The sequence below is a fragment of the Amblyomma maculatum genome, unplaced genomic scaffold (genome assembly GCF_055883805.1).
Source record: "Amblyomma maculatum isolate TAMU_Amacu unplaced genomic scaffold, ASM5588380v1 scaffold_13, whole genome shotgun sequence".
Lineage (NCBI taxonomy): Eukaryota > Metazoa > Arthropoda > Arachnida > Ixodida > Ixodidae > Amblyomma > Amblyomma maculatum.
In genome coordinates this window covers 13,943,572-13,964,567 of record NW_028146738.1, presented here as the reverse complement: position 1 = coordinate 13,964,567, position 20,996 = coordinate 13,943,572, and the positions used below count along the sequence as shown (strand labels likewise).

General features: G+C 47.5%; 1 protein-coding gene and 17 non-coding genes across 18 annotated transcripts; all 18 read left to right on the top strand.

Annotated features, from left to right (window-relative positions):
- Positions 1-1,813: 1,813 nt before the first annotated feature.
- LOC146172249 (uncharacterized) lies at positions 1,814-3,054 on the top strand. Its single transcript, XM_084585754.1, has one exon. It carries the CDS (start codon positions 1,831-1,833, stop codon positions 3,052-3,054), a length of 1,224 nt encoding a protein of 407 aa, XP_084441880.1. The 5' UTR covers positions 1,814-1,830.
- A 3,584-nt stretch (positions 3,055-6,638) lies between these two features.
- TRNAP-UGG (transfer RNA proline (anticodon UGG)) lies at positions 6,639-6,710 on the top strand. Its single transcript has one exon. It is a non-coding gene; the product is annotated as a tRNA-Pro (tRNA).
- Positions 6,711-7,035: 325 nt separating this feature from the next.
- Positions 7,036-7,107, top strand: TRNAP-UGG (transfer RNA proline (anticodon UGG)). Its single transcript has one exon. It is a non-coding gene; the product is annotated as a tRNA-Pro (tRNA).
- Positions 7,108-7,432: 325 nt separating this feature from the next.
- On the top strand, positions 7,433-7,504 carry TRNAP-UGG (transfer RNA proline (anticodon UGG)). The gene has a single exon. It is a non-coding gene; the product is annotated as a tRNA-Pro (tRNA).
- Positions 7,505-8,666: 1,162 nt separating this feature from the next.
- TRNAP-UGG (transfer RNA proline (anticodon UGG)) lies at positions 8,667-8,738 on the top strand. The gene has a single exon. It is a non-coding gene; the product is annotated as a tRNA-Pro (tRNA).
- A 325-nt stretch (positions 8,739-9,063) lies between these two features.
- On the top strand, positions 9,064-9,135 carry TRNAP-UGG (transfer RNA proline (anticodon UGG)). Its single transcript has one exon. It is a non-coding gene; the product is annotated as a tRNA-Pro (tRNA).
- Positions 9,136-9,460: 325 nt separating this feature from the next.
- Positions 9,461-9,532, top strand: TRNAP-UGG (transfer RNA proline (anticodon UGG)). Its single transcript has one exon. It is a non-coding gene; the product is annotated as a tRNA-Pro (tRNA).
- Positions 9,533-9,857: 325 nt separating this feature from the next.
- On the top strand, positions 9,858-9,929 carry TRNAP-UGG (transfer RNA proline (anticodon UGG)). Its single transcript has one exon. It is a non-coding gene; the product is annotated as a tRNA-Pro (tRNA).
- Positions 9,930-10,254: 325 nt separating this feature from the next.
- On the top strand, positions 10,255-10,326 carry TRNAP-UGG (transfer RNA proline (anticodon UGG)). Its single transcript has one exon. It is a non-coding gene; the product is annotated as a tRNA-Pro (tRNA).
- Positions 10,327-10,649: 323 nt separating this feature from the next.
- TRNAP-UGG (transfer RNA proline (anticodon UGG)) lies at positions 10,650-10,721 on the top strand. Its single transcript has one exon. It is a non-coding gene; the product is annotated as a tRNA-Pro (tRNA).
- Positions 10,722-11,046: 325 nt separating this feature from the next.
- On the top strand, positions 11,047-11,118 carry TRNAP-UGG (transfer RNA proline (anticodon UGG)). Its single transcript has one exon. It is a non-coding gene; the product is annotated as a tRNA-Pro (tRNA).
- Positions 11,119-12,280: 1,162 nt separating this feature from the next.
- TRNAP-UGG (transfer RNA proline (anticodon UGG)) lies at positions 12,281-12,352 on the top strand. The gene has a single exon. It is a non-coding gene; the product is annotated as a tRNA-Pro (tRNA).
- Positions 12,353-12,677: 325 nt separating this feature from the next.
- TRNAP-UGG (transfer RNA proline (anticodon UGG)) lies at positions 12,678-12,749 on the top strand. The gene has a single exon. It is a non-coding gene; the product is annotated as a tRNA-Pro (tRNA).
- Positions 12,750-13,074: 325 nt separating this feature from the next.
- TRNAP-UGG (transfer RNA proline (anticodon UGG)) lies at positions 13,075-13,146 on the top strand. Its single transcript has one exon. It is a non-coding gene; the product is annotated as a tRNA-Pro (tRNA).
- A 325-nt stretch (positions 13,147-13,471) lies between these two features.
- Positions 13,472-13,543, top strand: TRNAP-UGG (transfer RNA proline (anticodon UGG)). The gene has a single exon. It is a non-coding gene; the product is annotated as a tRNA-Pro (tRNA).
- A 323-nt stretch (positions 13,544-13,866) lies between these two features.
- On the top strand, positions 13,867-13,938 carry TRNAP-UGG (transfer RNA proline (anticodon UGG)). Its single transcript has one exon. It is a non-coding gene; the product is annotated as a tRNA-Pro (tRNA).
- Positions 13,939-14,263: 325 nt separating this feature from the next.
- On the top strand, positions 14,264-14,335 carry TRNAP-UGG (transfer RNA proline (anticodon UGG)). The gene has a single exon. It is a non-coding gene; the product is annotated as a tRNA-Pro (tRNA).
- A 1,160-nt stretch (positions 14,336-15,495) lies between these two features.
- Positions 15,496-15,567, top strand: TRNAP-UGG (transfer RNA proline (anticodon UGG)). Its single transcript has one exon. It is a non-coding gene; the product is annotated as a tRNA-Pro (tRNA).
- Positions 15,568-20,996: the final 5,429 nt, after the last annotated feature.

Sequence of the window (20,996 nt, the reverse complement as noted above, 5' to 3'; positions counted from 1 at the left end):
GGGAGTAAAGTTAACTGGGGTAAGTGCCTGGGATTTTGGCACGGAGAATGGCAGCTGACCCCCGACACTTTCGCTAATGTATCGTGGGTTACAACGCCTGCAAAGTACTTGGGTGTGCCCTTGAAATTTTACAAGGAAAGCGAGCCATACTGGCTAGAGCAGGTCAAAGAAACCCGTGAAAAAGCGGAGAAATGGAAAAGCGCTCAATTATCAATATTTGCAAGAGCCGCAGTTTGCAACCTGTTTTTAATTAGTAAGCTATGGTATGTTATGCAAGTGTTGCATTGCTCCCGTGTAAATGTGCAAAAATTGCATCGAGTTTTTGCGGTGTTTGTTTGGGCCTCGAGTTGGGAGAGGTGCAGTCGGACAAATTTGTTCCGGCAGGTGAAGCATGGGGGGCTTGGTCTGGGTCATTTGTTTGTGCGACAGATTGTCAACAGGTTTATGTTTTTTAGGGATGCCAGCGATCCATTCCTGCGCACAGTGTGTCAACAAAGACTTGGTCGAGCTTTGCCTGATTTCGTAGTTTATACTCAAAGTATGTCGGGTTCTCTTTTTGGATTCTTTAGGGAAATTGTTTTGAGCGCAAAATTCTTAAGCGCACGGTTTTCGAAAGAGTATTTAAGTAATGTTAACAGGAGAACATTATACAAGGATGTTTGTGAAGTGGTCTTCCCGGTGCCCTTGTACCGAGCATTATACTATGGAGGCACAGGAAGTAATGTATTAAAACGCGTAAAGAAAATGCAAGTTGCTCCGGGAGCTAAAACGTTTTTCTTTATGCTACATACCGGTACTTTGAGTGTAAAATCATTTATGGAGGAAAAGGGTATGTTCCTACCGTGGGGGGCCCAATGTCTCATCTGCAAACAGCCAGAGACAATAGATCACGTGTTTTTGCATTGCTGGGAGGGGGTATATTTGTGGGATGTTCTGCAAAGGACAATAAAAAAACAGTTGCCACTTGATTCCCATGGCATTAGGTATTTGCCATTGGATAACCACGATGATATGCCGTTAGACCAGGTTATGTTAATGTGCCTCCACAGTATATGGCGCGCACGAATGGCTGGTTATCACTGCGATCCAGATGCACGGCCAGCCCGCATGTATTTCCGTGAAAGTGTGCAGCGATGGCTCGACGTGCTTAAATTGCAACCATGTGCTCCTGAGTGGCTGTCAAAGCTGGAACCTTTGACGGTGCTCAAGGAATTTTAACATGACAATGCCTGCCCCTCAGTGGGTGTTAGGCAACGCTAACTACCTTAGTGTACATATATTATTCCTTTGTTCATGATGTTTTGAGTTCCAATGAGGTGTATTTGTGTCAAAGCCAGGCAATAAAGAAAAAAAAAAAAAAAAAAAAAAAAGGTTTGGCTACCCTCGAACCAGCTGCCGCACTAGATGGCCTAGTATCTCTGGCTTAGGACATTTTCTACGTTTAATAGTATGTCTCAAAAACGATTTTTTTCCTCCTACACATTAGTCAACAGCATTATGTCACCAATTAGTTACCAAAAATAGAAACGCGTAGAACTGCACGCTGCGCGGTGCACAGTATTCCCTTAAGATCGTTAATCTCTCTCTATTGGGCGGTTAAGTTCGGAAACCAACAGCGCCTGCGTCCGGCCCGTTGGTCTAGGCCGGAAGTAGACCTAGACCAACGGGCCGGACGCAGGCGCTGTTGGTTTCCGCACTTAACCGCCCAATAGAGAGAGATTAACGATCTTAAGGGAATACTGTGCACCGCGCAGCGTGCAGTTCTACGCGTTTCTATTTTTGGTAACTAATTGGTAACTTCCGGCCACCACCGTGTACGGACGCGGAATCATGTGCTCCGACGGAGCGGCGATTGCGGCTTTTACCGGCCGCGGAAACAGGATCTCAGATAGCGAAGACAGCGATTATCAGCTTATTCTGCCTCAGCTGCCAACCGGACGCATCGTTCAGAACACCGTGTTTTTGCACGGCGACGTGCGAGCAAGGCCCTACAGGGTTGAAGATTTACGAGATGCGCTCTTGCCTACAGGCTTACTGCCGGATGTGGTGGCCCTGGGAGCCTACCAGGTTAACCACGTTTGGGCAGTCACCCTTAAAGGTTCCGAGGCTACAAAACGGCTGCTTGGTGTGAAGGAGCTAATGGTGAAGAGGCGACGCTGTGTTATCATCGACCCGCAGGAACAGCAGGTGAAGCTGAAGCTTCACTGGCTATTGCATGGAGTGGCGGACGAGGACGTCCGGTCCGCACTCGCGGCCTTTGGGACTGTAATGGATGTCAGACGAGAGCGCTGGCGAGTGCAGGGTGTGAGTGACAAGGGCTCCACAACAAGGTCAGTGCTTTTAAAGCTGAAGAACGGCATGAAAATAGAAGACCTGCCGCACCAGTTACGGGTCGGTGGTGAACTGGCACTAGTTGTCGCACCTGGTCGCCCGATGCAGTGCCTGCGATGCCATGGCTCGGGCCACGTGAGAAGAGAGTGCAAGGTGCCGCGTTGCTTGATCTGCAGGCGATTTGGGCATGAGGACTCGCAGTGCGTCCGTACCTACGCCGCGGCAACGAGAACGGCGGCGAGTGATGACACCGAGCACCTCATGGACGAGGTTGAGGCGGAGGACGCTGCGGAGGGGACTGGTGAGATAGCGACTGCTTCGGGAGCAGAAATGCCTCTCCTTAGCGAAGGAGCCCAGGATAAAAGCACGGACAGGGCAAGTGAAATGGTGGAAAACCCATCATCGGCAGCGTCGGACATCAACGAAGATGGATCCAGTCAAGCGCAGCAGCCAGCAGCAGTGAAGGGTCAGGAGCCCCCAGGCAATGGCAATGTAAGTTCAGTGGGTGCCGGAACTGCAACTAAACGCCCCCACGACGCAGCCGGCGATCTCGACGACATGCCGTATACAAGCAGTGTGGACGAGCCGCCTGTGAAAGCGGTGCAGGGTCGGCTGTCGTCCTTCAAGCCGCGACCTAACATCGCAGCGGAACGAAAACCTGTCGACAAGCCACCCCCGCCGAAAAGCGAGACCGGCCAGCCGGGCGGCTCCGGAGGCGTCTAGCGGCTTGCTAGACGTTAAAGGTAAGCACCATGCTCCTGGGCCTACCTCATGATTAGAGCAACAATGGCACCTGAACCGTCTCTAAGTGTAGCCACGTTGAATGTCAGAGGACTAGCGAGCAAAAGAAAACAAAGTCAATTGTATCGGCTGATAACAGATAATGACATTGACGTACTAGCTGTTCAGGAGACAAAAGTCGAGGGAGAAGAGGAGACTGGGAGCATGGTGCTGCGTTTTACCTCAAGGTACTACGCTGTGGTTAGCCATGCTGTTGGGTTGTCGGCAGGATGCGTACTCTTTGTCAAAAAGTTACCGGGTCTTACTGTGCAGAGCATCACATCAGGGTCCTCTGGAAGACTCGTTATTTGTGATTTTAGTTATTGCCAAAGAGAATATCGGGTTATTTGCATATACGCACCAAATGCAGTGGATGAGAGATATAATTTCTTCGCTATGGTTCAGCAATATGTGGACCCTGAAAAATGCCTCATTATTTTGGGGGACTATAACTGTGTACTGAATTCTACAGACAAAACCAGCGGCACGGCTTTCCGAGATAAGAGCACAGATTTATTAGCCGATATTGTTACCGCAGCCGAGTTAATCGACGTGGCCGAAGTCCTAGAGAGTGGACAGGCAGTGAAGTACACTCATTTCCAGGGGACAAGCCACGCACGCCTAGACCGGGTTTATGTAGCACTCGACTTGATCTCAAAATGCCGCACTTACACCGTGCTACCGCTGTGTTTTACTGACCACTGTCTGGTTAAGTGCGTAATAGGAACAAAGAAAAAAGTTAGGAAGTTTGCTTGGGATATGTGGAAAATGAACGTTAAGCTTCTCAACGACGAATATTTTGTAGCAAAAGTGACAGAAGAAACCAACAGAATAAATATGAACGATTACTGTAAGGTGGGACAACAGTGGGAACTATGCAAAGAGCAAATCAAAATCACAGCGATTGATAGGGCCAGTTCGATTCGATTTCACGAAAAAATTAAAGAAAACGAACTGCAGAAAACACTAAAGATGTTAATAACAGAGGAATGCAAAAAGCCAGGCGTTTTCAAAGATGACGTGAGGATTATTAAACAGCAATTACAGCTGATCGAAGAGGAGCGTTATCGGGGCGCGCTGGTGCGAGCTAGAACAAATGCACTAAAAGCGGGCGAAGTACCTACGAAGCGGGCTTTAGGTTTGGAAAAAACGAACGGCCAACGAAACCACGTATGCGAGATAGAGCGGAACGGCGTTGTGGTGTCAGATAACGACGGCATTGGGCGAGAGTTCTTTGAGCATTATCAGGCGTTATTCGCGTTTCATGAAGCTGACTTGGACGGTTTCAAAAAGATGTTTCTGGGTCAGATGCCGCGACTGGCCGACGAGGTAAAAGAAGTTTTGGAGCGGCCAATAACCGAAAGAGAAGTGTGCCGAGCAATTGAAAACTTGAACGACGGAAAGTCGCCTGGGCCCGATGGCTTGAGTGCCGCGTTCTACAAGTTTTTCAAAGATAAGTTGTCTGCAGTGCTTACAGCTGTATTCAATGAGGCATACCAACTGAAAGAATTACCACCGTCATATAGTACATCACATACTGTTCTCATACCAAAAACTGACGATACAGAAAGACTTCGCCTTGTAACGAGTTACAGGCCCATCTCTTTAACCAATGTTGACTATAAAATATTCATGAAAGTCTTAGCAGCTAGGCTCCAGACAGTGATTAAGGACATAGTAGGGTGCCACCAGACATGTGGAATCAAGGGAAGGTCTATAGTAAGCAACATACACAAGATGCGGTGCGTGCTTGAGTGCTGTGATGTCATGCAATCTGGCGTCGCGGTTTTGCAGCTCGACCTAGAGAAGGCCTTTGACTGTGTATCACATGTTATCCTGTTCGCCATTCTTGACCATATTAATGTCGGTTCGGTTATCAGAGAGGGTGTGGTCATGGCGTACAGGAGTTGCTCAACGCGGCTTATTGTAAACAAGTCACTGGGGGCCCCCATTGCCATGCAGCGTGCGGTACGCCAAGGCTGCCCCATCAGCCCACTTTTATTTTGTCTGTACATCGAATCACTATGCTTGACTATTATTAAAAATGATTCTGTTCACGGTTTTCGACTCCAAGCTGCCGAAGTGAAGCTCTTAGCATATGCCGACGACGTCGCAGTGTGTTGTATTGATAGAGAAAGTATTATAGCAGTGGTCGAAGAGGTAAAATGTTTTCGGGACATCACAGGGAGTTTGATCAATTGGGAAAAATGCCTGGGATTTTGGCATGGAGAATGGGCGTCAACCCCAGACACGTTTGCAGGCGTAACGTGGGTGAAGACCCCAGTGAAGTACCTGGGTGTCCCTCTGCAATTCTACGAAAGCAATGATGGCCTCTGGAGAAGCCAGGCGCATGAAATACGTGAGAAAGCAGACAGATGGAAGGGGGTTCCTCTCTCGTTTTTTGCCAAGGCAACTGTGTGTAATCTTTTTTTTATAAGCAAATTATGGTATCTAATGCAGGTTTTGCATTGCTCGCGGCTAAATGTGCAAAAGCTGCACAGAGTGTTTGCCACCTTTATTTGGGCATCGCAGTGGGAAAGGTGCAGCCGAACAAATTTGTTCAGAAAGGTGGAGGACGGCGGTCTTGGTCTGGCGCACCTCTTTGTGCGACAGCTTATTAACAGGTTTCTGTTTTTTCGGGACACAAAAGACTCTTTCTTACGAACGGTGTGCCAAATGAGATTAAGACGGGCGTTGCCAAACTTTGTGATCGGCACGAATGAAATGCCAGACCAATTAAGGGCTTTTTCAAGGAGGTGGTGATGAGCGTATGTTTCTTGACAGTACGATTTTCCAACGATTATTTGTCTGCGGTGAAAAGGAAAACACTGTACAAAGATGTGTGCGACAGCATACTTCCTGTACCGATGTACAGAGCCATGCACAGTGGAGAGCCGGGCCAGAATGTGTTAAAACGGGTGAAGAAAATGCAGGTGACACCAGGCATGAAGTCCTTTTTTTTTAAACTTCATACTGAAACACTTCCAGTCAAAACATTCCTTGAACAACGAGGTTTTTTCTTGCCATGGGGAACTAACTGTCTAATCTGCAAGATACCCGAAACTATAGATCATGTTTTTCTTCACTGCTGGGAAGGAGTGTATTTCTGGGATGTTCTGCAGAGAACAGTGAAAAAGGATTTCCCTCTAGATCCACACGGGATCAGATATTTGGCGACAGATAACGAAGATGGTTTTCCTTTCGATCTCGTAATGTTGGCTGGCCTCCACTCTGTATGGCGCTCCCGCATGGCCGGCTTCTATTGTGATCCTGATGCGAGGCCTGCACGGTTGTATTTTCGGGAGAGCATTTCCCGCTTCGTGGAGGTGCAGAAGACACTTGAATGTGTGCCGCAGTGGCTGCCAAGGCTGGAAGCCTTGGCAGGCCTAAGGGAATTTTAAGTGACAATGTCAGTACAAAACTGACAGCGTTTCCTTTTTTGTTCCACGTCTTGCCTGTGTTTGTATATAGTGTATCGTGATGTACTGAATTGGTTCTCGGAGCCCGGCAATAAAGAAAAAAAAAAAAGCCCGTTGGTCTAGGGGTATGATTCTCGCTTTGGGTGCGAGAGGTCCCGGGTTCAAATCCCGGACGGGCCCTCTTTTATGACGCTTTCTTTTTTCCGTAAAGGTTTATATCTTCCATACGCTATGCCTAACGTTGCGGGTTTGGCTACCCTCGAACCAGCTGCCGCACTAGATGGCCTCAGTATCTCTGGCTTAGGACATTTTCTCCATTTAATAGTATGTCCCAAAAACGATTTTTTTTCCTCCTACACATTAGTCAACAGCATTATGACACCAATTATTTACCAAAAATAGAAACGCGTAGAACTGCACGCTGCGCGGTGCACAGTATTCACTTAAGATCGTTAATCTCTCTCTATTGGGCGGTTAAGTGCAGAAACCAACAGCGCCTCCGTCCGGCCCGTTGGTCTAGGGGTATGATTCTCGCTTTGGGTGCGAGAGGTCCCGGGTTCAAATCCCGGACGGGCCCTCTTTTATGCCGCTTTCTTTTTTCCGTAAAGGTTTATATCTTCCATACGCTATGCCTAACGTTGCGGGTTTGGCTACCCTCGAACCAGCTGCCGCACTAGATGGCCTCAGTATCTCTGGCTTAGGACATTTTCTCCGTTTAATAGTATGTCCCAAAAACGATTTTTTTTCCTCCTACACATTAGTCAACAGCATTATGACACCAATTATTTACCTAAAATATAAACGCGTAGAACTGCACGCTGCGCGGTGCACAGTATTCACTTAAGATCGTTAATCTCTCTCTATTGGGCGGTTAAGTGCAGAAACCAACAGCGCCTCCGTCCGGCCCGTTGGTCTAGGGGTATGATTCTCGCTTTGGGTGCGAGAGGTCCCGGGTTCAAATCCCGGACGGGCCCTCTTTTATGCCGCTTTCTTTTTTCCGTAAAGGTTTATATCTTCCATACGCTATGCCTAACGTTGCGGGTTTGGCTACCCTCGAACCAGCTGCCGCACTAGCTGGCCTCAGTATCTCTGGCTTAGGACATTTTCTCCGTTTAATAGTATGTCCCAAAAACGATTTTTTTTTCCTCCTACACATTAGTCAACAGCATTATGACACCAATTATTTACCTAAAATATAAACGCGTAGAACTGCACGCTGCGCGGTGCACAGTATTCACTTAAGATCGTTAATCTCTCTCTATTGGGCGGTTAAGTGCAGAAACCAACAGCGCCTCCGTCCGGCCCGTTGGTCTAGGGGTATGATTGTATTTCTGGGATGTTCTGCAGAGAACAGTGAAAAAGGATTTCCCTCTAGATCCACATGGGATCAGATATTTGGCGATAGATAACGAAGATGGTTTTCCTTTCGATCTCGTAATGTTGGCTGGCCTCCACTCTGTATGGCGCTCCCGCATGGCCGGCTTCTATTGTGATCCTGATGCGAGGCCTGCACGGTTGTATTTTCGGGAGAGCATTTCCCGCTTCGTTGAGGTGCAGAAGACACTTGAATGTGTGCCGCAGTGGCTGCCAAGGATGGAAGCCTTGGCAGGGCTAAAGGAATTTTAAGTGACAATGTCAGTAAAAAACTGACAGCGTTTCCTTTTTGTTCCACGTCTTGCTTGTGTTTGTATATAGTGTATCGTGATGTACTGAGTTAGTTGTCGGAGCCCGGCAATAAAGAAAAAAAAAGTCTAGGGGTATGATTTTCGCTTTGGGTGCGAGAGGTCCCGGGTTCAAATCCCGAACGGGCCCTCTTTTATGCCGCTTTCTTTTTTCCGTAAAGGTTTATATCTTCCATACGCTATGCCTAACTTGCGGGTTTGGCTACCCTCGAACCAGCTGCCGCACTAGATGGCCTCAGTATCTCTGGCTTAGGACATTTTCTCCGTTTAATAGTATGTCCCAAAAACGATTTTTTTTCCTCCTACACATTAGTCAACAGCATTATGACACCAATTATTTACCAAAAATAGAAACGCGTAGAACTGCACGCTGCGCGGTGCACAGTATTCCCTTAAGATCGTTAATCTCTCTCTATTGGGCGGTTAAGTGCGGAAACCAACAGCGCCTGCGTCCGGCCCGTTGGTCTAGGGGTATGATTCTCGCTTTGGGTGCGAGAGGTCCCGGGTTCAAATCCCGGACGGGCCCTCATTTATGCCGCTTTCTTTTTTCTGTAAAGGTTTATATCTTCCATACGCTCTGCCTAACGTTGCGGGTTTGGCTACCCTCGAACCAGCTGCCGCACTAGATGGCCTCAGTATCTCTGGCTTAGGACATTTTCTCCGTTTAATAGTATGTCCCAAAAACGATTTTTTTTCCTCCTACACATTAGTCAACAGCATTATGACACCAATTATTTACCAAAAATAGAAACGCGTAAAACTGCACGCTGCGCGGTGCACAGTATTCCCTTAAGATCGTTAATCTCTCTCTATTGGGCGGTTAAGTGCGGAAACCAACAGCGCCTGCGTCCGGCCCGTTGGTCTAGGGGTATGATTCTCGCTTTGGGTGCGAGAGGTCCCGGGTTCAAATCCCGGACGGGCCCTCTTTTATGCCGCTTTCTTTTTTCTGTAAAGGTTTATATCTTCCATACGCTCTGCCTAACGTTGCGGGTTTGGCTACCCTCGAACCAGCTGCCGCACTAGATGGCCTCAGTATCTCTGGCTTAGGACATTTTCTCCGTTTAATAGTATGTCCCAAAAACGATTTTTTTTCCTCCTACACATTAGTCAACAGCATTATGACACCAATTATTTACCAAAAATAGAAACGCGTAGAACTGCACGCTGCGCGGTGCACAGTATTCCCTTAAGATCGTTAATCTCTCTCTATTGGGCGGTTAAGTGCGGAAACCAACAGCGCCTGCGTCCGGCCCGTTGGTCTAGGGGTATGATTCTCGCTTTGGGTGCGAGAGGTCCCGGGTTCAAATCCCGGACGGGCCCTCTTTTATGCCGCTTTCTTTTTTCTGTAAAGGTTTATATCTTCCATACGCTCTGCCTAACGTTGCGGGTTTGGCTACCCTCGAACCAGCTGCCGCACTAGATGGCCTCAGTATCTCTGGCTTAGGACATTTGCTCCGTTTAATAGTATGTCCCAAAAACGATTTTTTTTCCTCCTACACATTAGTCAACAGCATTATGACACCAATTATTTACCAAAAATAGAAACGCGTAAAACTGCACGCTGCGCGGTGCACAGTATTCACTTAAGATCGTTAATCTCTCTCTATTGGGCGGTTAAGTGCAGAAACCAACAGCGCCTCCGTCCGGCCCGTTGGTCTAGGGGTATGATTCTCGCTTTGGGTGCGAGAGGTCCCGGGTTCAAATCCCGGACGGGCCCTCTTTTATGCCGCTTTCTTTTTTCCGTAAAGGTTTATATCTTCCATACGCTATGCCTAACGTTGCGGGTTTGGCTACCCTCGAACCAGCTGCCGCACTAGATGGCCTCAGTATCTCTGGCTTAGGACATTTTCTCCGTTTAATAGTATGTCCCAAAAACGATTTTTTTTCCTCCTACACATTAGTCAACAGCATTATGACACCAATTATTTACCTAAAATATAAACGCGTAGAACTGCACGCTGCGCGGTGCACAGTATTCACTTAAGATCGTTAATCTCTCTCTATTGGGCGGTTAAGTGCAGAAACCAACAGCACCTCCGTCCGGCCCGTTGGTCTAGGGGTATGATTCTCGCTTTGGGTGCGAGAGGTCCCGGGTTCAAATCCCGGACGGGCCCTCTTTTATGCCGCTTTCTTTTTTCCTTAAAGGTTTATATCTTCCATACGCTATGCCTAACTTGCGGGTTTGGCTACCCTCGAACCAGCTGCCGCACTAGATGGCCTCATTATCTCTGGCTTAGGACATTTTCTACGTGTAATAGTATGTCTCAAAAACGACTTTTTTCCTCCTAGACATTAGTCAACAGCATTATGTCACCAATTAGTTACCAAAAATAGAAACGCGTAGAACTGCACGCTGCGCGGTGCACAATATTCACTTAGGATCGTTAATCTCTGTCTATTGGGCGGTTAAGTGCGGAAACCAACAGCGCCTGCGTCCGGCCCGTTGGTCTAGGGGTATGATTCTCGCTTTGGGTGCGAGAGGTCCCGGGTTCAAATCCCGGACGGGCCCTCTTTTATGCCGCTTTCTTTTTTCCGTAAAGGTTTATATCTTCCATACGCTATGCCTAACGTTGCGGGTTTGGCTACCCTCGAACCAGCTGCCGAACTAGATGGCCTCAGTATCTCTGGCTTAGGACATTTTCTCCGTTTAATAGTATGTCCCAAAAACGATTTTTTTTCCTCCTACACATTAGTCAACAGCATTATGACACCAATTATTTACCTAAAATATAAACGCGTAGAACTGCACGCTGCGCGGTGCACAGTATTCACTTAAGATCGTTAATCTCTCTCTATTGGGCGGTTAAGTGCAGAAACCAACAGCGCCTCCGTCCGGCCCGTTGGTCTAGGGGTATGATTCTCGCTTTGGGTGCGAGAGGTCCCGGGTTCAAATCCCGGACGGGCCCTCTTTTATGCCGCTTTCTTTTTTCCGTAAAGGTTTGTATCTTCCATACGCTATGCCTAACGTTGCGGGTTTGGCTACCCTCGAACCAGCTGCCGCACTGATGGCCTCAGTATCTCTGGCTTAGGACATTTTCTCCGTTTAATAGTATGTCCCAAAAACGATTTTTTTTCCTCCTACACATTAGTCAACAGCATTATGACACCAATTATTTACCTAAAATATAAACGCGTAGAACTGCACGCTGCGCGGTGCACAGTATTCACTTAAGATCGTTAATCTCTCTCTATTGGGCGGTTAAGTGCAGAAACCAACAGCGCCTCCGTCCGGCCCGTTGGTCTAGGGGTATGATTGTATTTCTGGGATGTTCTGCAGAGAACAGTGAAAAAGGATTTCCCTCTAGATCCACATGGGATCAGATATTTGGCGATAGATAACGAAGATGGTTTTCCTTTCGATCTCGTAATGTTGGCTGGCCTCCACTCTGTATGGCGCTCCCGCATGGCCGGCTTCTATTGTGATCCTGATGCGAGGCCTGCACGGTTGTATTTTCGGGAGAGCATTTCCCGCTTCGTTGAGGTGCAGAAGACACTTGAATGTGTGCCGCAGTGGCTGCCAAGGATGGAAGCCTTGGCAGGGCTAAAGGAATTTTAAGTGACAATGTCAGTAAAAAACTGACAGCGTTTCCTTTTTGTTCCACGTCTTGCTTGTGTTTGTATATAGTGTATCGTGATGTACTGAGTTAGTTGTCGGAGCCCGGCAATAAAGAAAAAAAAAGTCTAGGGGTATGATTTTCGCTTTGGGTGCGAGAGGTCCCGGGTTCAAATCCCGAACGGGCCCTCTTTTATGCCGCTTTCTTTTTTCCGTAAAGGTTTATATCTTCCATACGCTATGCCTAACTTGCGGGTTTGGCTACCCTCGAACCAGCTGCCGCACTAGATGGCCTCAGTATCTTTGGCTTAGGACATTTTCTCCGTTTAATAGTATGTCCCAAAAACGATTTTTTTTCCTCCTACACATTAGTCAACAGCATTATGACACCAATTATTTACCAAAAATAGAAATGCGTAGAACTGCACGCTGCGCGGTGCACAGTATTCCCTTAAGATCGTTAATCTCTCTCTATTGGGCGGTTAAGTGCGGAAACCAACAGCGCCTGCGTCCGCGGCCCGTTGGTCTAGGGGTGTGATTCTCGCTTTGGGTGCGAGAGGTCCCGGGTTCAAATCCCGGACGGGCCCTCTTTTATGCCGCTTTCTTTTTTCTGTAAAGGTTTATATCTTCCATACGCTATGCCTAACGTTGCGGGTTTGGCTACCCTCGAACCAGCTGCCGCACTAGATGGCCTCAGTATCTCTGGCTTAGGACATTTGCTCCGTTTAATAGTATGTCCCAAAAACGATTTTTTTTCCTCCTACACATTAGTCAACAGCATTATGACACCAATTATTTACCAAAAATAGAAACGCGTAAAACTGCACGCTGCGCGGTGCACAGTATTCACTTAAGATCGTTAATCTCTCTCTATTGGGCGGTTAAGTGCAGAAACCAACAGCGCCTCCGTCCGGCCCGTTGGTCTAGGGGTATGATTCTCGCTTTGGGTGCGAGAGGTCCCGGGTTCAAATCCCAGACGGGCAATCTTTTATGCCGCTTTCTTTTTTCTGTAAAGGTTTATATCTTCCATACGCTCTGCCTAACGTTGCGGGTTTGGCTACCCTCGAACCAGCTGCCGCACTAGATGGCCTCAGTATCTCTGGCTTAGGACATTTTCTCCGTTTAATAGTATGTCCCAAAAACGATTTTTTTTCCTCCTACACATTAGTCAACAGCATTATGACACCAATTATTTACCAAAAATAGAAACGCGTAAAACTGCACGCTGCGCGGTGCACAGTATTCACTTAAGATCGTTAATCTCTCTCTATTGGGCGGTTAAGTGCAGAAACCAACAGCGCCTCCGTCCGGCCCGTTGGTCTAGGGGTATGATTCTCGCTTTGGGTGCGAGAGGTCCCGGGTTCAAATCCCGGACGGGCCCTCTTTTATGCCGCTTTCTTTTTTCCGTAAAGGTTTATATCTTCCATACGCTATGCCTAACGTTGCGGGTTTGGCTACCCTCGAACCAGCTGCCGCACTAGATGGCCTCAGTATCTCTGGCTTAGGACATTTTCTCCGTTTAATAGTATGTCCCAAAAACGATTTTTTTTCCTCCTACACATTAGTCAACAGCATTATGACACCAATTATTTACCTAAAATATAAACGCGTAGAACTGCACGCTGCGCGGTGCACAGTATTCACTTAAGATCGTTAATCTCTCTCTGTTGGGCGGTTAAGTGCTGAAACCAACAGCACCTCCGTCCGGCCCGTTGGTCTAGGGGTATGATTCTCGCTTTGGGTGCGAGAGGTCCCGGGTTCAAATCCCGGACGAGCCCTCTTTTATGCCGCTTTCTTTTTTCCTTAAAGGTTTATATCTTCCATACGCTATGCCTAACTTGCGGGTTTGGCTACCCTCGAACCAGCTGCCGCACTAGATGGCCTCATTATCTCTGGCTTAGGACATTTTCTACGTGTAATAGTATGTCTCAAAAACGACTTTTTTCCTCCTACACATTAGTCAACAGCATTATGTCACCAATTAGTTACCAAAAATAGAAACGCGTAGAACTGCACGCTGCGCGGTGCACAATATTCACTTAGGATCGTTAATCTCTGTCTATTGGGCGGTTAAGTGCGGAAACCAACAGCGCCTGCGTCCGGCCCGTTGGTCTAGGGGTATGATTCTCGCTTTGGGTGCGAGAGGTCCCGGGTTCAAATCCCGGACGGGCCCTCTTTTATGCCGCTTTCTTTTTTCCGTAAAGGTTTATATCTTCCATACGCTATGCCTAACGTTGCGGGTTTGGCTACCCTCGAACCAGCTGCCGAACTAGATGGCCTCAGTATCTCTGGCTTAGGACATTTTCTCCGTTTAATAGTATGTCCCAAAAACGATTTTTTTTCCTCCTACACATTAGTCAACAGCATTATGACACCAATTATTTACCTAAAATATAAACGCGTAGAACTGCACGCTGCGCGGTGCACAGTATTCACTTAAGATCGTTAATCTCTCTCTATTGGGCGGTTAAGTGCAGAAACCAACAGCGCCTCCGTCCGGCCCGTTGGTCTAGGGGTATGATTCTCGCTTTGGGTGCGAGAGGTCCCGGGTTCAAATTCCGGACGGGCCCTCTTTTATGCCGCTTTCTTTTTTCCGTAAAGGTTTGTATCTTCCATACGCTATGCCTAACGTTGCGGGTTTGGCTACCCTCGAACCAGCTGCCGCACTGATGGCCTCAGTATCTCTGGCTTAGGACATTTTCTCTGTTTAATAGTATGTCCCAAAAACGATTTTTTTTCCTCCTACACATTAGTCAACAGCATTATGACACCAATTATTTACCTAAAATATAAACGCGTAGAACTGCACGCTGCGCGGTGCACAGTATTCACTTAAGATCGTTAATCTCTCTCTATTGGGCGGTTAAGTGCAGAAACCAACAGCGCCTCCGTCCGGCCCGTTGGTCTAGGGGTATGATTGTATTTCTGGGATGTTCTGCAGAGAACAGTGAAAAAGGATTTCCCTCTAGATCCACATGGGATCAGATATTTGGCGATAGATAACGAAGATGGTTTTCCTTTCGATCTCGTAATGTTGGCTGGCCTCCACTCTGTATGGCGCTCCCGCATGGCCGGCTTCTATTGTGATCCTGATGCGAGGCCTGCACGGTTGTATTTTCGGGAGAGCATTTCCCGCTTCGTTGAGGTGCAGAAGACACTTGAGTGTGTGCCGCAGTGGCTGCCAAGGATGGAAGCCTTGGCAGGGCTAAAGGAATTTTAAGTGACAATGTCAGTAAAAAACTGACAGCGTTTCCTTTTTGTTCCACGTCTTGCTTGTGTTTGTATATAGTGTATCGTGATGTACTGAGTTAGTTGTCGGAGCCCGGCAATAAAGAAAAAAAAAGTCTAGGGGTATGATTCTCGCTTTGGGTGCGAGAGGTCCCGGGTTCAAATCCCGAACGGGCCCTCTTTTATGCCGCTTTCTTTTTTCCGTAAAGGTTTATATCTTCCATACGCTATGCCTAACGTTGCGGGTTTGGCTACCCTCGAACCAGCTGCCGCACTAGATGGCCTCAGTATCTCTGGCTTAGGACATTTTCTACGTTTAATAGTATGTCTCAAAAAAGATTTTTTTCCTCCTACACATTAGTCAACAGCATTATGTCACCAATTAGTTACCAAAAATAGAAACGCGTAGAACTGCACGCTGCGCGGTGCACAGTATTCACTTAAGGTCGTTAATCTCTCTCTATTGGGCGGTTAAGTGCGGAAACCAACAGCGCCTCCGTCCGGCCCGTTGGTCTAGGGGTATGATTCTCGCTTTGGGTGCGAGAGGTCCCGGGTTCAAATCCCGGACGGGCCCTCTTTTATGCCGCTTTCTTTTTTCCGTAAAGGTTTATATCTTCCATACGCTATGCCTAACTTGCGGGTTTGGCTACCCTCGAACCAGCTGCCGCACTAGATGGCCTCAGTATCTCTGGCTTAGGACATTTTCTACGTTTAATAGTATGTCTCAAAAACAATTTTTTTTCCTCCAACACATTAGAAACAGCATTATGTCACCAATTAGTTACCTAAAATATAAACGCGTAGAACTGCACGCTGCGCGGTGCACAGCATTCACTTAAGATCGTTAATCTCTTTCTATTGGGCGGTTAAGTGGGGAAAACAACAGCGCCTCCGTCCGGCCCGTTGGTCGTAGAGGGGTCGACTCAAACAGCTTCAAGGCAGAATTCCTGAATTTGATGCCCAGAATTGATGACAACTCAAAAGAGAGGTTAGAGCGCCCGATTACAGCCGATGAAATAGAGTTGGCAATTGACGACTTAACACGAGGGAAATCCCCGGGGCCAGATGGATTAAGCGCCTATTTTTACAAAGCTTTTAAGCAGGAACTAGCGCCTATATTGGTTCGAGTTTTAGATTATGCTTAGGAACGAAAGCGTCTACCGCCTTCATTCCTGTCCACTCATACAGTTCTGATCCCCAAAACAGATGATCGAGCCGCATTAAGGCAAGTAACTGCCTATCGTCCTATTAGCTTAACCAATGTTGATTATAAGATATACATGAAAGTACTCGCTAAAAGACTTCAAACGGTTATGAAGGATATAGTTGGACCACATCAGACGTGCGGTATCAGAGACCGATCAATATTCACAAACATCTACACGGCGAGATGCGTGCTGGATTGCTGCGATGCTCTACACATGCGCGTCGCAATGCTCCAGCTCGATTTGGAGAAAGCGTTCGACCGAGTGCCACATGAAATTCTGTTTACCATTTTGCAACATGTAAACGTCGGAACAGTCATCACAGAGGGTGTCAAAATGGCGTACAGTGGTTGCACGACGCGGCTAATAATCAACAAGTCGGTGGGAGCGCGCATCGAGGTGCAACAATCTGTGCGCCAGGGTTGCCCCCTCTCGCCTGTACTCTTTGATATGTACATAGAACCCCTTTGCCTCAGTATGATCAGGACTTGCTATATCAAAGGCTTCAAACTACAGCAAGCCGAGGTCAAACTCCTTGCATATGCCGACAACGTTGCGGTTTTCTGCGTTGACTATGAGAGCATTTTGAAAACTGTGGATATTGTGAAGCGTTTCTGTGCTGCCAGCGGAAGTGCTGTCAATTGGGCTAAGTGCCTTGGATTTTGGCATGGTACTTGGCCAGAGACCCCTGGTACTTTCGCCAACATGCAATGGCTTAGTACACCCGCGAAGTACCTTGGGGCTCCGTTAGAGTTTTACCGCGACAGTGAGCCCTACTGGAGGAATCAAGTTGGGGAAATGCGTGATAGGACGGAGAGGGTGAAAGGTTGGGACTTGTCCATGTTCGCACGCAGCACTGTGTGTAATGTTTTTTTTTTGTTAGTAAATTGTGGTATGTGCTAAGTGTTCTGCACTGCTCGCGCGCTAATGTGCAAAAGTTTCACCGCATATTCGCTGTCTTTGTGTGGGGGTCGGTGTGGGAGAGGACAAGCCGTACAAACCTCTTCCGTAGTGTTGGTAATGGAGGCCTTGGCTTGTCGCATTTATACCTGCGGCAGGTAGTTAATCGTTTCTGCTTCCTTCGAGACGTGAAGGACCCTTTTTTACGCACTGTGTTAAAGATCAGATTAAGCAAACTCCTACCCGATTTTGTTGTTTCTACCGAATACGTAACAGCACGTGTTGTTGGTTTTCTCAAGGAGGTCGTAGCGGCCTGTAATTTCTTAAGTGCGCGATTCTCACGCGATTATTTAGCTGTAGTAAAGCGCAAAAAGTTGTACAAGGAACCTTGCAGACGTAGTTTTTCCTGTACCACTGTATCGCACCATGTACAGTGCCAATCCCGGTAGCGACGTTTTAAGGCGGGGGTCCCACGGTGGCCATCTTGGAATTAGTTCAAATTCTGCCACCAGGCTACGCCACTGATTCAGGACTGAGAAAGTGCCTATCGGCCTTGCCCCCAGTTGGCCGAGGGGCCCAACCATTGCTTTGTAGAGAAGCTTTCTTTTGTTGGAGGGTGGGTTTTCAAAGCCCCATTCTTCTCCCAGCCGTGCGCAGGGGGAAGCGTTCACCTGTTCTTAGCTTGACTACTGCGGATAGCAGGACTGCGGGGTGCTAGCTTGCCTTACCACGACTGAACTTGAGCGGCGACGCCGACCGCCGCCGCTCGATTCGGCCATGACCGAATGTGCGTAACGTAAATGAAAAGTACCACCTCGTTTTGTTGTTCACTGTTCTGGACAGAGTGGAAGCTTGAGCGAGTTGATGATACATAGTCGATATATGTTCAGGATAGCTCAAGTGTATACCAAAAATGGAAAGGTGCGATATGATGGAAGATATTTATGTGGCCTTTGTATACTATACTTTGACTCATAAAAGATTTGCACCACTGCTAAAGGCAGGGGCTCCCTGGCCCATTCAAATGCGCACTGTAATAGGTAATTGTGCTCCGACGCACTCCTCGAATCGGCAAGGGCGACAGTGGGAGCACAATTGCCTATTATAGGTGGTGTGGATAGTGGTTATTCAAACAAAAGGAAGGAAAAGAGTGCTGCCGGCCCCTTCAACTGCTATCTAAAATCTGAAGCGCCCAAGCTGCAGCCGGCGGGAAAGCAAAATGATGGGGAGAGGAAAGCGAGGGGAAGTGCAGAGGGGAGCTATAACAAGAAATTACAGGGGGAGCTTTGTACGTTAGTTACAAAGTACAAAAACAAAAAGGGAAACGCGTTTGCCTCGCTCGCGCGCAAGTGTCCAAGTGCTCTTGGTCCATGGCGCCCAGGCCTTTCACAGTACTAAAAACATTTTGTGAGACGAAGTATACATCTTTGGTGGTTTCGTCATGAACTCTGGCTGAAATCGACACCTGTATTGTCTTTCCTTTGATACCCATCTTTTGAGCTGTTATCGCTTTTGAAGTTATGGCATTTATAGTAGGATATTCTTGCGAGCTCTCTGGTGCAGAGCTGCTTTTATCAAACGTTATTGCACATAATAAAATTGCAATAAAGTCGGTTTCAATCAACAGTAATCATTTTCTTTTTTCTTTTTTTTTTTAGTTCGGGCTTTTCTAACCATAGAAACTGACGTTGGTAACCTAATGAGCTGAGAAAAGGGGGATGGCCAATTTCATTTTACCTTAGAGAGGACAGTCGGCATTGCGAAATAGGTGTGAAATACCTACCAAAAGGGTAAGCACCACGCAGCTGCCGCAATGCATTCAGGCTAAATTTTGGGGGAAATGAATTGGAGAGGGGAGGGTAGCAGACAGTTTTGAGGCAACGTCGCCAGTAGAAGCGGGTTAGTTTCGCAAGCGCGTTAGACCGCTCCTTCTCGACCCTTCCCCTTTGAATCTCCTCTGTACTCTTCATTGGTTAGATGTACGTCTTTGCTGCATTGCGAATCCAGTGTACTTTCTATATATTTATTTACTTATTTATTTATTCACTACCAGCATCACCTGCTTTCATAACAAGAATAGAACGGCAATCACTCGTGCTAACCACGGTAAAATGCATAACTGGCTGCCACTGAGGCATTCTTTGGAGTGAAAGGATTCGTTTCTGTGGTCTTATGTGCAACAAAAGAATAATGCAAGACGCCCTTCGGTTACTTACTGCCCCTAGAATTTGTCCGGACATGTACTTCCTCGCGCTGCCCTGATGTGGCCATTTGGCGTGCTGAACAGCTTTCTTTTTTTTTTTTGGAGCCCAGCTCTTTGGCGCCCGTTCCTGCGTTTCGCGTCGCCGTCTGCGTTGTCCCTCGTAACCAGCTCCGCAGCCAGGGCAGCGCACGCTCCTGCCACCATTCGCCGCTGCGTGTCCCCCCCCCCCCCCCCCCACCTACCTTTTTCCTTTGTGGCGGCGACGGTGTTTTCCGGTGTAAGTGGATCGCGGTGCATACATCCTAAGCCGAAACGCAGAGCCACGTTGACTTGACTCGCTAGCGGCGTCAGCGGCATCAGTCAGTCGCTGCTATCTCTTCGCTGCGCAACGCTCCTACAGGTCCATACGCTGCATTACGCGAACTCCTGATCCACAAAGCTTCCTTCATGACAGTCAAGAACTGTTAGTGAAGTGTTTCTTGAAGAAATACGTGTGAAAAATAAAATAAAAAAGTTGTCTTTGCCTCAATCTATCGAAAAGCTGGAACAGCCAATGAGATATGCTCAAATTTCGCATTAGGAAGTAACGTAATCGTCGGTAATTTTTCTGTTGTAATAAAAGTAGAAAAAAAAAACGCGCGCGCTGATATATGTGGGTGTGCGTACTTTCCTTTTCATAACGCGCTGACCGCTTTCTTTTTTCCCTGGTGGGGGTGGGGGGGGGGTGGAGGCATTTCCATTGAAACACACGAGGCTATATAGTGTTGACGGTAAGCTAACCGCCCCTCCCCCTCCTCCATTTTTTGTTTTTATTTAGAATAGCAGCTTGGGCGTGTTGCTTATGCATCTTGAGGTGACAGCGCGGAACGTGGACGGGAGCACAAGGTCAGAAGACGACACAACGAATAGATTGATGTTTTAGATTGAGCTCCTTGTGCTATATACAGCAACATGAGCAGGTGGGCTGAAGGCGAATGCACCAGCGCTGGTAGTAAGCGTACATTGGTAATGGTACTCTAGCTACAATAACTACCGCGAGCTCTAGTTTCAAGTCAGTCTGCGCTCTTGTTGCGACATTTTTAGCTATAAGGTGCGTTGAGAAAGCGGACTGCCATACTAGCAGCACTCGAGAGCGTGAGTGCAACATATTTCTGAAATATATTCAAAATATATGTAATGCCTCCCTGAGGGGTAATGTAAATAAAATAAATAAATAAACATATTCTGAGCAATAAGACGACCAGAAAAGAGCGACATCACGAGCAGTTATCTAAATATGCGCCGCTTTGCAACTAGCACATGTGTTTCTTGACAATGATTTCATAATTTGAAATTTGCCAGCCCCGGAATTCTTTTGACATGTCTGGGGATCGTACAATAAGATGCCCTTTTTGGTTCGTCTGCGGTTCCAATGAAGAAGGGGGGGGGGGGGGGGGATCGCCCCATTTAGACAAGTACTGGCGAACCTACACCGTTTGCAAACATTGTCCCCACGAATGTGTGAAGGGTTTGTTTCATCATTGATGGAAAAAAGAAAAACAGCCCGAGGAAACAGTACGGAAAATCGAAGAACTGACAAACATGGCTGTCAATCCTCACATTCCTTCTGTAGGTAAACCCTCGTAACTGCCATAAATAAAGCGGGTACTCCAAAGCACTTTCCATGCGCCGCGACGTCAACGCCGCCGTCACGGC